This window comes from Homalodisca vitripennis, unplaced genomic scaffold (genome assembly GCF_021130785.1).
Source record: "Homalodisca vitripennis isolate AUS2020 unplaced genomic scaffold, UT_GWSS_2.1 ScUCBcl_6722;HRSCAF=14066, whole genome shotgun sequence".
Classification (NCBI taxonomy): Eukaryota; Metazoa; Arthropoda; class Insecta; order Hemiptera; family Cicadellidae; genus Homalodisca; species Homalodisca vitripennis.
Window position 1 is genome coordinate 5,370 of NW_025782878.1, and position 14,569 is coordinate 19,938.

Sequence of the window (14,569 nt, forward strand, 5' to 3'; positions counted from 1 at the left end):
TACGACTACTGGTGGTACATTCTGCTATCCAAACTGAACCATCAGTAGTTGAAATGCGTTCTTTGTAAATAAGGTAAGTATTGAAAAAAATATTAATTAAGCCGGTTTTTAAGATTTGGTTGGCTGTGTTCCTTTCAGTTCTCTGTAAAACATTTAATAGCATATTGTCTCATACACAAATATTGCTGAAATAAAACTTTAAACAATGAATGTGATTTGAATTACAAAACTGTTTTTACTAAGTTTATATGATAATAAGATTAGTATATATGTGTATGGATAACAAAAAATATCCGTGGTATCAAGAAATATGGAATTTAATACCATCACTTTTTGTTTACAGAATATTGAACAGTTTCTAGTGAAAGAGGTAAACTACGTAGTGACAGACCGCAAGAACTTTACCACAGCCGACAATCAAGCCAGTTGTTCAACACCTGTGTTGTCGCCTTCACCATCACCTTCTCCCTCCCCCTTACTCGGCGTTTCCTCCCCCATTGATGGCCTAAGCCAGAAAAAAACTGTAAGTAATTAGTTAATAAGTTTTTGTTATGGCTTTTAAATAACTTTGAAGACCAACAAAATTTGTCACAAATTGTACGTGAGCTGTTTTGCCTTTCACATAAATCTCAAATATTTGTCCAGCTGGAAGAAACAGACATCATTATGAGTGGACCATTGGTCTAAAATGTTGTCCATAAGATTTGAACTGAAAGAACTTTGCTTTATTTGATCTAATATAAGTGTTATATATTGCACAGTTCCGTTAACCACTGAGGAAGCCATTAAAAGACAGTAAGTTATCATCATTGTAAGAGTGTAATATTCTGCAGCATTGTAGACATGAAATGAAATGTCATAAGGTCTGGTTGACACGTGAGCGACAATTAAGCAAGCCTAATCGCAGTGATAGGTTTTTTTTGCAATTTCTTAGTATACCAGATTACATGGAGCGGTTTACACAAGTGGTGCGTACAGGTCTTTGCGTAATTTAGTAGTATACCAGATTACATGGAGCGGTTTACTCAAGTGGTGCATACAGGTCTTTGCGCAATTTAGTAGTATACCAGATTACATGGAGCGGTTTACTCAAGTGGTGCGTACAGGTCTTTGCGCAATTTAGTAGTATACCAGATTACATGGAGTGGTTTACTCAAGTGGCGCGTGCAGGAGCAGCATTAGCCACCACAACTAGATTGCAGCTGACAGCGGCATGTCACAGTCCCCATGACATTGCTAGTGTTTGGGCGAGCATTGATCAGTTCACACTGGCTACTAGTCGTCTCAGTCAATCGTCAAACCCCCTAGGGGTGCCAATCTTTCTCGAAATATGATTCTTGGTGGATTCGGTTGGAGAGGAGCCCATGGATGCTCAATAATGATTAAACATTTGCCTACTTTTTGTACACTGTAATGTAATATTTTATCTTCACATCACGCTTGTTGGCTCTAGCCACTAGGGGTGGGACTATTGCGGCCATTTTGACGCCAGGACGTTTCTACGTTCAGTTCAGAGGCTATCCAGGCGTGCTAGTGAGAGGTTACTGTCGTTCCTTGTGGAAGTGACTACTTCTTTTGGTGGACTATGGATGTATGTTTTGCATGGGGAGAAAAATTGGAAGGCAGCAGCGGAACTGACTGACAGAAGTGACTACATTTTAGTGTTGCATTATCGGTTTGACATGTAACATTTTTTTCTTATATAAAAATAATATTTAAAAAATATTTATTTTTAGCAGATAATTAATAAACGTAATAATATTTTTTGCTACGAAACAGTAATAATAGTGATGTCCTAGATAGTTGGCTTGTTCATAATTTATTCTACAAAGAGTGCTATGTTGAACATCGGCATTCATATCTTTAGAAGAGTGGAGCATCCGCCATTATCAGTGATTGACTGGCAGTCCCTCTGAACCCTTCTAAGGCTCCCACATAACTATGTTACCTATTTTGGATGCAATCCTGTAGTGGTTGGTTAGTTAACAACTCAACGTCAATCATCCCAAGCAAAACACAACTCATTAATCTCAAAGACAAATTTGTTGTATGACAAAAAAATGCAGAACTTGATGTTGTGTATGAATTTAATTGAAGACAGATTTAGGTGCTGATTTATTACATTTATACAAACAATCCTATCATCAAATTTAAAATTGCTGAACTATTACCCTACAGGATGATTTGTTGCACTGAAAAGAAGAATGAGTTCTGTTAGAGAAACCAATCTAAGTAATCAGTATGTTGGAGAAATCAATCTAAGTAATCAGTATGTTGGAGAAATCAATCTAAGTAATCAGTATGTAAAAAAGAACAATTGTAGAATAGATAATTTTGTCAATTAATTTAAAGTGATAATGTTGTATAATAACACATATGTTCATTTTCGGGATCATGACTGGTATTAAAGTGACAAACAATATTTGGCAAAGTAATGAATCAAAAAACAAAATTAAAAATCTATTTTTTTTAGAAACCTCTCTTTGCATTTAGTCCTAAAAGATCTTTAGTGCTTGCCTCAGGAGAGATAGCATATTCTGGATGGGTAAGGTTGAGCTTAGGGGCACCTCCTATTGAGATTCCATGTGGAGAGATAGCGGGCTATATCTCCAAGCCCGTTCACTTTGGAAGGAGGGGAGGCAGCAGTGTTCCAGCCTCTCCAGTCAAAGCGGACAGGGAACAGCACTCCTTGTCCAGGCTAGCAACAGCTTTTAACACTAAGGGACCTCCACCCACTCCAACAGTCATCCTCCACAGTAGATTAGACCTATCCACCCTTCCACCCCAATATCTCAACATTTATGAATAGTAATGAGCCGCTCCCGGACATCCATATGGTTGACAAGATATAAGTGACGAATAAGATTTTGCTGCACCTAGTGTAGGTTCAACTGGAAGGCATGAACCAGCCAGAAGTAAATCATTCACGATTAGGTTATTAAAGTGTTTAAGTTAATGTGACTGTTTACAATTAGTTTATTATTGATTGCTTCAATGTAAGAGCAGTGTTCACATAAAGTTAGAAGTGTTTAAAGATTTTTGAAAACAGTAAGGGGTCCATTACTGGATTCAATATTTAAACAAATTTGTTTTTGTTGTTATTGTTAAACAAACAATATTAAAACTATACTGACTTCCGTTCGACTTGACCAGAATTCTCATACCTCCTTCACTCTGTATATTATTAGGTTCTGGACAGTCTGTACCATATTTGCATTATGAAAAGTAAAGTAGAGTTCCTCATAAGTGTGATTCTGATTGGTGGATTTGTTTTTTTACAGAAGTCACGTGCAGAGGCGATGCTGGAGAGGGTTCGACTCCAGCCTCAGACTGTTAGAATTGACCCTCTGGACAACGCACGCTCCTGGAACATCCCTATCTACTCTATACAAGAGGTCGGTGAATATTATTGAACTAAACACATTCACTGCTGCCTCCTATTTTTGACAACTTTCTTACACTGCAGCCCGTTTTTATGTTTTTTTTTTTTAAATAAATATAATTTTTGAACTAATTATTCTGACTTTTTCTCTTTCAGTGTAAAAATGTTTTTCTTTTTCTCTTTCAGACAACAAACGGCCGACAAGACGCGACATCATGTTCCTAAACAAACCACTTTTTTCCGATATTCCATATGACTAATAACAACATTTCACAAATCATATTCTATAGAGTATGAATTAAAAACATGGAAATAGTGAATGACTGTCAATGCCAAAGTCCAAATACGTTAAATGCATTTTATTACTGTAAAAGTCGGTGGTGTCAAAAGATGTTGTCACAATCAAATCAAATCGAAAAAATCTTTATTCATCAGATATATACACTAAGTATACAATTGAATAGTGTCCAAAGACACGCAGTCTGTACATCTTAAAACTACTAATACAAGTACATCTAAATCTACGAGGAGGTGGAAAAGTACCCCTCCAAAGAATACAATGCCTTGTTTATCAAAAAACATTTAACTGTGTTTTTGAATATTCTCAGATTAGTTAAATTTTTTATACTAGTGGGTAGATGTTTAAAAAATTTCAGCCCCATGGCATGTATGATGGTTTTTTTTCTTATAATACTTTAAATTGTGATGAGTTGTTACAATGTATTTTTTATTTCTGGTGTTGTATGGATGAGGTTCAAGATTTAATTCATTACTTATTTGATTATTTTTTGCAATTAGAATCGTGTCAAAAATATATCACAGTCTATAGAATTCCATGCGCGACGTCAAATGTCGACTTCAGCAGTAAAAGTGTTAAGAAGGAAAGTTAGTTGGCTGCATACTGTACATCTGAGCCTCTTTTAACATGAGACTTAAGTTTAAAACTGTTATAAATAGAAAATCAGCTCAAATTGATAAATTTTTCAATTCAGAATCTTAGATTTTAGTATCTCATTGTCTGTAAATTTTAAACAATATTGTATTATCTGTTCATACTTATTGTTTGTAATTTATATTTAGTGGGCCTATAGATTTCCCATAAGAAACAAACGTACCAAAAGTGTCGAACTTGTGAGCAATTTTATATAACTAGTTCAATTAACTAGTTTTTAATTGAAATTTTAAGAAAATGTTGAATAAAAGTATTCATAAAATCTGAGGCTTCTTCAAAAGCTTAAGACAATAAACAATAAGACAATAAACAATTTTTACTTTCTTAGACCTTACACTATTTTCTCTACATTTGGGATCTTTTCCATTTGAAACAGAAAAAATGCATTAAAAAGTACATATGCAGAAGATGTGATGTAGAAAATCATAGTTTACGAGTGACAAACTTTTTCGAGAAAAGTCACAGGAACAAATTGAAGCAACAGTAGGCACCTCTCTACTTTTACGACAAAATGTTGATCACACTCAAGAAATAGTGTGGACAGACATTTGAGTACCATGAAGATTTCCATATGACTTGAAAGTACAAAACTCTTGTCCACACAATTTGTGAAATACAATCAATACTTCCATTAGGATTGGAATAAAGATGGAATAGAATGGGATACTCACTTGAAAATCAATATATGTTTTTAGAAAAAAACTGATGTCACGTATACACTGCTATTTTCTTCATTTCAATCCTCTTCACATTTACTTCAGCTTCTTGAGAGTCTCAGATGATAATTTATATAGAATAGAATAGAATAGAATATATCTTTATTGAACATATTCTTAGAGAATAGAACAAAGGTCAGTGTTTATGTCACAATCAGTGTATGAGTCAGTGTATGTAAATTACAAAGCGCTTGTCCTCCACTGAAGGTACTCCTGGACACTGTAGTATGGATGCTCCAGCAGCCAGCTTCTTAAGGAGGCCTTGAGGTTCTTCTCTGGAAGCTTTCTTAGGTAGTCAGGTAGATTGTTAAAGAACATGGCTCCTTTATACGATGGTTTTTTCTCGAACAGAGTCAGATGATGAGGGTCAAGGAGGAAGTTGTTTCTATGTCTGGTGTTGTAGGGGTGGATGTCGCCAGTTCTTGCGTGCCCTGTTTTTGTGGCAAATAAGATCGTCTCTAGGATATAGAGTCCTATGATCGTCAGTATTCCTAGATGTCCGAAAGCTGCTCGGCATGAGTCCATTGGTCCTAATCCACTTAGAGTCCTGACAGCCCTTTTTTGTATAACGAGCACCTTTTAAGATTTCCAATTGTCGTACCTCCCCAGGCTATCAGTCCATATCTGAGATGACATTCAAATAGGGAAAGGTATGCTGTCAAAGCTACTTGAGGGCTACTGATTTGTTTTATTCTTCTCACTGCATACAGGCTACTAAGTTTGTGGCAGAGTTGATTGATGTGAGGTTCCCATGAGAGGTTTTGATCAACAGTTAGACCAAGGTACTTTCCTGATTAATTGTAGTTATTTCTGGGAGCCCGTCATATTGGTTTGGGTTAGGTGTAAAGACTAGCTGTTGGGTCTTTGAGTCATTTAAGACTAAATCATTGAGGTGGCAGTATTGCTTAGCCACATTGTATGCAACAAAAGAGTCTATATCTAGCTGAGATTTGTTCTTATTTGCTAAAATCAAAGCTGTGTCGTCAGCATACATTACAATTTCACAGTGGTTTTGGAGATAATTTGGGAAGTCATTTGTTAGGAGAATGTACAAGACGGGTCCAAGCACGGAGCCTTGAGGTACTCCTCTGCTTACTGGTATTGGCTTGGATTTTACTTTCGTCACAGTGTTTTTCTCCAAGTAAGTAAGTTCTACTACTTGTTCCCTGTTGCTCAAGTAGCTCTTAAACCAGTCAAGTTCCTTGTCAATGACTCCAAGAGAGTGTAACTTTTTCAGTATGAGTTCATGGTCAAGGCAGTCAAACGCTTTACTAAAATCCAAAAATATGCTTGTTGCAATTTTTCCTTTTTCCAGATTGTCGATGATTTCTTCAATTAGTTGAGCTATTGCTGTTGAAGTTGATCTGTCTTTTATAAAACCGTGTTGTCTAGGGGTGAGAAGATCGTGCTGCTTGAGGTGGCTCAGTAGTCTATTTAGTATTACTCGCTCCAGTATTTTAGAAAAAGTAGAGATTAGGGAAATTGGCCTGTAGCTGGTGGCTTCATTTGTTGCTCCACATTTGAATTTCGGATAGATTTTTGCGAATTTTAGTTCATTTGGAAATATTCCTTGTGAAAGTGATTTATTAATGATGTGAGTAAGTGGGGTGATTATTTCGTGTTTGCACTGTTTGATCAATTTTGATGAGATCTCATCCTCCCCTGCTGATGTTTTTGCTTTTAAAGAGTCAATGATTTTTCCAATTTCTTGTTTGTTGGTTTCAAAGAAGGCTAGGTTTGGTGTTTGAAGTGTTTGGTTGTTATTGTTTGGTGCTATTACAGGTGTCGATGTTCCATTTCTGAGGAGTGTTCGGTCAGCGACTGTAGCAAAGAAGTAATTTAAATGATTGGCAATAGTTATTGGAGAGTCAACGATTTCTTCCTCTATTTTTAGGCATTCTAGTGGATTTTTTGAAGATTTTTCTTTTCTTTCATTATTTATTACATTCCACACACTTTTGATTTGTTGTCCGACTGTTCTATGAATGAAGAGTTGCACTGTTTACGAAGAGTTTTTAGTTTTATATCATAACATTTTTTCCTTCGAGCTGTTTCTTTTTTGTCATCAGGGTGGCCAGTAATGATTTGTTTATTCAGTGCTTCTAAGTATGATAATTTTAGGGCCTGACTTTCATTGTCCCATATATTTTTGTAGGGGTTTCTTTTCTTCTTTACTATCTTGAGTGGACATGCTATGTTCAATGCAGTTTGAAAAATTCCACTAAATGCTTTATAAGCAGTTTCCACATTCTCGGTGAGAGTGACTTTAGTCCAGTCTTGGGATTCCAGATTGTGCTTCAATTCTTGCACTGTTCTTGCATTAAACTGTCTTCTTTTTGTTTGGGTCAGTGGCTGTTTCGTAGAATCTGTGAGAATCGTACATAGTTGGGCCGTGTGGTCTGAGAGGCCTGTCTGTGTTATTTTGGTAGCTATTTCCGTTTCTTTTATGTTCGTGCATATAAAATCTATAGAGGTCTGGCTATGATTTGTTATTCTGGTTGCGGGTAGATGAAGTCTGCTCAAGCCATGGCTAAGGAGCATTTCATCCAGGTTTCTTCTGTCATTGCTTTCAATAAGATTGTCTACATTCACGTCCCCCATCACCAGTACCATGTCATTAATGGCTACAATTTTGTCAAGCTCAGCTGATAAAATGTCTATTGCATTTTCTAAGTTGCTGCAGGGTGGTCTGTAGACGCTTAGCAGTTGTAAAAATCCTTGTCTCAGCTCAATTTTCAGGAGCATCGTTTCACAAATGAGTTCCGATGTATTGCTTGATATTGATACTACTGTAATCTTGTTTTTTAGTCTTAAGCTAGCAAAAACAGCCACTCCACCTTTCCGGTGTTGCTGTCTGGTAAAACCACCTAGTAGACTGTAGCCAGGGATTCTTGTGTTTTCCAACTTTTGACTACTTAAGCCGTGTTCTGTAAGAATTATTAAGTCTGGATTAGAGCTGTGTAGGAAGTGTGTCAGTCTCTCGATTTTGTTCTGAAGGCCATCAATGTTTTGGTGAGCAATGATAAATTTGTGTTGTTTACTTTTTCCTGTTACTGGTTTTAATATTTGTACTATGGTTTCACAATCTTTGTCTTGGTTTTTTCTAAAAAAGTGTGTTGTTGGTTTGGAGCTTGACCTAGAAAAGCTGTTGAGCATTGGTTACTTGCCTTAAGTGTTATTTGATGAGTTGTAGAACTAATTTGCATATTCCTTTTAAAGAATTCTATGTGTTCATTAAAGAAATCCTCTGTAGTCTGACTTGAAGGCCTTATGATGGCTGTTATAGGGGGTGATAGTTTCTTTGTAAAGTAAAAAAATGTTTTATATTGTCATAGTGTTCTAAAGACGTTTCAAAATCCAGACATATTTTTTTATCTAGGTCCATAAATAGTGGAGAAATGATTTTTGAAGTGAAAACTTCTTTAGGCGCGTTGAGCGTTTTGGTAGAGGGTAAAATCCTCGGTTCGCGTCACCGACATGCTAATGATACTAACCTGCATGAAAAAGTCAGTCTCACTGTGTTTTTTAACCGTAGACTTGGCCGCGGACTACTAACCTGCATGAAAAAGTCAGTCTCGCTGTGTTAAAACTGTCCCGGCGGAGTATGAAAACAGACTGCGAAAATCAGTGACCTTTACGGCTTCCTCTCGCGATTTAAAAGTGAAGCCAATGTCGTACAATTCTGTAAGATGCGTCAAATTAAAGCTCTTAACCCTTTGAGGAGTAATGACGTCTTGGAACGTCACTAGGTTCTGTTCCACAGGAGTAACAGCTGAAACATGAAAAATACAACCCAGGAGTAAAAAAAAAAAAAACACATTAAACGTATTTTTTTTAATTGATTACAAATAAAAATGTACAAAAGTTGGAATGGTTACATTTTTTTTGTGATTTACAGGTGATTTACAAATTTTTTTTTGGTGTGAAATTCCTCAAAACAAGGGTAAATACACAATGCTACATTGCAGTCTGGGCAGTGAAATGTGGTATCCTTCCTCTTCTTTTCACGGGTGGTTGTGTTGTAGCATACATAACACCGCTTTTGAGCTTTTCCTTGCTTGACCTTCAGGAGAAGGGAGGGGCGGGGCAAAATGGCGCGCTGTCAGGCGGAGCGGATGTTTGTCTCCACTTGGCGCTGCTACTGGACGTGGCACAGTGCTCCCCTGTCTGGGTTGGTAGTGCGCCTCAAACAACTGTCTTATCAGAGATGTCCTGAATTCAGAGAATGGAATCTTTTTGTTATTGAATATACCATGCATCCGGAAGGCATTTAGTAGTGTTAGATCTAATAAGTGGAAAAAGAGTTTTCCTGTACCACTTGGTTGTCTTCCTCGTTTGTATCATTGAATGATATAACCATGTCCGTTCTATCTACGGCACCCATGTACTTGCAGTATTCGATGACTGATTTGGGCTTCTCTTTGGTTTTCCCTCGTTTGGTTACAGGAACCATAGTGTGTTGGTGTACTGTAGAAAAAGCGATGGTTACTTGTCGGCGGTCACACCATCGCACAGCAATCATGTCTTCTCTGCTTCGAACTATGCACTCTCCTTCTTTCATTTTTTTTGGCAGACATGGCATGTCCTTCCGGTTTGCTCTTGCCGTACCACAAGCTCCAGTTTTGTTATCTAAGAGCCATCTCAATAAGGTCGGACTTGTATACCAGTTATCGAGATAGAGTACATGATTCCGATCTAATAGGGGTGGATTAGGGTTTCTACTACTTTGGCTGAGACCCCAAATTCTTCTTCACTCGACATGTAGTTTGTGCCTTTTCCTGTGTATACAAGAAAATCGAGAACAATACCTGAATTGCTGTCACAGAGAACAAAAATTTTTTATACCAAAGCGTTTGCGCTTGCTAGGTATGTACTGCTTGAATTCGAGTCTGCCTTTCCAAAGAATCAGACTTTCATCAATCACGAGACTTTTTTCTGGATTGAAATTTGAAGAAAAACTTTCTTCTGATGGTTTCAATAACAGTTCTTATTTTGTAGAGCTTATCACCACCTTCTGAAAGGGAATTATCGTCCAAATGAAGCATTCTAAGAATTATTAGGAACCTATCTTGACTGAACAGAGTGGAGAAAATTGGTGTTTGCAATAAAGGATCCGTGCTCCAGTACTGTTTCATTGTATTTTTTCTGCAATGAGGCATGAGCATCATAATCCCAAAAAAACAATACATCTCGTCTATATTAGTGTCACTCCAGCGTTTTACTTTAGAAAATTGTTTGATGTTTTCATTTTTCATTTTCATCACGAGCATACTTATTTGTCTCTTGTACAATGTGAGAAACTAAATCTTCATCAAAAAGATTGTAAAGAATTCAATCTCCTTTCCTTCAAAATTTGACACATCATCCAATGTAAGACCCGATTTAGAATTGTCAAATGAAACATTCTTGGGATTAAAAATATTCCCATGGTTCCAAGAGCAATCGTGACATAGTTCAGGCGCATTATCTGGCAGGGATGAATTATTAGAAAAATCTATACTGTCAATTAGTCGTCATCATAGACTGTGAAGAGTGTCCTTGGTGTCTAATATCGCTAGTAGACGTACCTGCATTGACAAAGGACGTCGTCTTCGACATCACTTTCATCCGCAAAGACATCGTCTGCATTGAAAAATGTGTCTTCTCCACAGTCACTTTGTTCGTCAAAGATGTCGTCGTCCGAATGAAGAACACTGTCATTGTTTTCAGTAATTTGATCACCCTCACTCACGTCATAGATAAGATGTCTGATCTCTTCACTTCGAAGCATAATGTCCGGATCCAAATCCATCTTATCAGTACTAATACACTAGGTATAACTACTTTCGAGCATATAAGCATACAAGCAGCAAACGAAGTAAACGAAACGGTAAACCACTTCACATGTTTACCTAGCAATGCTCAACAACACACTCTAGCGGCAATTTCCAGTTCCTGTTGTTTCTAATAGATGGGCCGTGTGCGGTCTGTCCGCTCGAGAAATAAGATGGTTGATAATTATGTCTTATTTTGCCGATTATTCTGCCTCAAAAAATTACACTACCAACTATGGTTTGGTTTTAAATTAGTTTTAAATAACTATATGGTTCTAAAATGGATGCAAATAAAACAAAAACAAAAGAAAAAAATTAAATTTCGTAACAAACAATAAATGACGTTCTGGAACGTCACTACTCCTTTTGGCTTGTTTTTCATTTGACGTTCTGGAACGTCATTACTATTTTGAAGCAGTTTCCCGTACTACTCAAAGGGTTAATATTGGCAATCTATTGGTTACATTTTTAAATATTAAAAAAATTTCGAAATAATTTTGATTATTGTTTACATTTTACATAGCGTTTACAATGACAAGAAAAAAGTAGTAAGCGAGGATTTTTTTTATTTTTTGGTCAGACAAAATTTGTCAGCGAGAAAGTTGTGTGAAAATAGATGAATATTTTTTTTGTAATTTATCATTTTTTTTATTGGAAGTTTAGTTTAGCCTGTAGTAGCGTATGAAGTGATGAGTGAACGTTTCTGCCGGAACTGTAGTTGGCGCATTGGCTCACTGATACCGTATTAACTCAATAAATTAGTTTATTGTGCAATAAAAATACCTTTACGAAAGAACCAAGTTAATTTAACTAATTTATTAGTTTTAAAAATATTGTGGGTTTAATTGTTATTGCAATTATATACTTTATCCGTAGCAATAACTGTATTATTTACAACGGTGTTCAACTCACTGTTGTTCACTCGGTGTTTACTCACTTGTATTCTATGTTTAACTAACTATTAATATTGAGCAATTACAACAAGTATAATGATTGCATTGAACTTTTTTTCATTAAAATAATATTCTTTAATACTTACAGTACTTTTTTATTAAGATATTGTTAAGATAATTGTATATTAATTATTTTTTCAACCACTTTGTATTTATATTTTGTTCATGATTTGTTTAACCCATCATATGTAACTAATAAATAAAACATAAAAAATTTCATATATAATTTTTGCATATAGTTTTAATTACTCTCAACTTAATAGTTCCGTTTTCACTTCTATCGGCAGTCCCACGACTGCTACTGTTTTTTTTTATATTGGAGGGTTACTGTTGTAACAATATTGCATACTATGCTAGCCAGTGATTTTAACAAAGATATTTATTAGATAAATGTTTTTACCTAGAACAAAATAGCAAACAAATTGTTGTACAATTTTTCAATTTTGGCTTTTTGTAGGACTGTTATTTCCATTTAAGTAGTGTTATTTAGCATAAACTTTGGAACTGAAGGTGGTTTTGGTAGTCATGGCCTTTACAGTTATGTAGTAATCCTCCATAAGTGCAACCATGGGAACAGTTGTAATAGGCCGACTTTGTATACAAAATCTACCTAATTTATACTGATTGACTCTGACAAGATGTTTTACTTCTATAAACCATTGTCCACAGGACCTGCCTATCTATTACTAAATGCTCTTTCTAAATAAAGGTTCTTGTTTTAGACATTTTTATTCAAAGTTTCTTTTTTATGTGAGTTAGGCTTCTGACCCTACTGGCCTGAATTAATTGACCACTCTGCTATGGAAGAAAAAGTATGAGGGCCTCTTTTTCAACCTCCGATCTCACACCATGACGGCCAAACACATGGCAAGTCCACGGTGTGTGCAGTAGTCAGTTGCACATCTTCCTCGCTATAACATGTGTCTGGCTGCCTCTATTGGTTCTCCCGCTAAGTGTAAATTGAGTTTTATTCATTTTGTGAAAGCAGAAGGGAATAGTGCAGCAAAAATCCATTGGAGAATGTGCAATATATGAGTGATTGTGTTGTGCCTTAATCGCATTAAAAGTTTAAAGATAGCCGATCATTAAATTCAAGAATCAATTCAAGAAATGTCACAGTTTAAGCCATTCGGCGATTTCTGTGGGTGTCAGTCAACATCTTTGGCTTTCTAAACCACTCACGAACAACACCATCATTCATAATGTTTTCTTTGTAAACACGTCACATTCTCCGATGGATTTATGCTACACTATTCGCTTCTGCTTGCAGGAAACGAATAAAACTCCTTAATTCACATTTGGCAGAAGAATCAAAAGAGATTTCCATGTTTATAAGGCTGCAGCTCAGCGCAGACTAGCTGCTTGAATTCAGCAAATATTGTAGGGGGAATATGCGCAATCGATTATTGCCTACACCACGGACCTGCCACGTGTCTGGCTGTCATGCCATGAGATCAGAGGTTGAAAAGAGTGACCCTTGTATATTGGTTTGTTTAGTTATAAAAATTCCGTTTTAACAAAACTTAACATGGTACACACATAGTGCTTCTTATAAATGCTCTATGTCTAACAGTTTGCTGGGTTTACAAGATTTGAATATAAAAGAATGTTATTTTGTTTATTTGTATGAAAATAATAGTTTTTAATTCTATAACTGTATAGAAATACAATTACATGTTCTTTAATTCCTAATCAGTATTAAAATGTATTAGCTTCACAAGTTGCCATTAGTTTATTATAAAAAGACTATGTAAAATACAATGGAGTGATGTACAAAATATTTCACATATTACCCTAACTTACCAGCATAAAATAGAAAACTTTAATTAGCAGTCCTAACAATTTTGCTAATAAATCACATCATAAATGTTTGGGAAGAAATTTAGCAGACAATTCAGGTTGAAATTTTAACAAATTAAAATAAGGAAAGATATTTTCAGGATTTTAAAAGTGTAATTTTAAGGGAACAAGACTTTTTTTTGTTAATATTAGGTTCTGTTTTTAGAGCTGTTTATTTAATGGGTGGGAGGTAGGTTAATACCTAATGCTATTGGTTGGAGAATGTCTAGTTTACTCTCCCATTTTGGAGAAAAATGTTTATTTTATTGAGTTAATAAATTTTACTATTTATAAAATCCAACAGCTAAAAATCAAAATATGCTTTAAAAGTTTAGCTAGCTTAATTAACATCTATCTCATTATTGATATAATCATTGTATACCCTAATGTAAAATATAAATAATGTTAGATTAATAAGTTATGTTTATTATCTTTTCTAGATCCTGCTGAAATTGGAGAAGATCTGTCACAAACAAGGCAGCGGGAAAAGTGTGCCCGGACTGAAGGTCCTGAGAGGACATTACGTGAAGGTTGAGACTGGTAAAAGGCCCGAGTTCAAACAGCTGAGAGAGTGGCCTTCCATCAACTTGAACAGCAACCGCGGAGAGAGCCCGTTCACTCCTCATGGCGCCCCTAGGTCAGGCTTAGTACGAGTAGTAAATGGTTAACAAACGTCTCCCCCATGTGGTGGTATGTGGTGTTCACTAATACATTGATGTTGTGTCCCTTCTAATCTCTTCCTTTCCTAACTCTTCCTTTGTTTTTGGTTATGCATGGTTGATTTCTTGTGGACTGCAAAATGCCAAAAATTAATGGCATTTGAAAACATTAATTACTAAATAAGACCAATACATTATTTTCTGTTGGTACCAAATTGGTTTTTGATTCTTACGCTGGTGGATCAAAAACAAGTT

At 35.9% G+C, this 14,569-nt stretch overlaps 1 protein-coding gene across 1 annotated transcript in view; it reads left to right on the top strand.

Annotated features, from left to right (window-relative positions):
* Positions 1-343: 343 nt before the first annotated feature.
* The window catches only part of LOC124373943, a gene marked incomplete at its 5' end in the record, with an annotated part of 40,831 nt that continues 26,605 nt past the window's right edge, over positions 344-14,569 (top strand). Inside the window, 3 exon segments of the mRNA XM_046832252.1 lie at positions 344-523; positions 3,282-3,395; positions 14,096-14,292. Of these exon segments, the coding sequence (XP_046688208.1) occupies positions 3,300-3,395; positions 14,096-14,292 (293 nt within the window).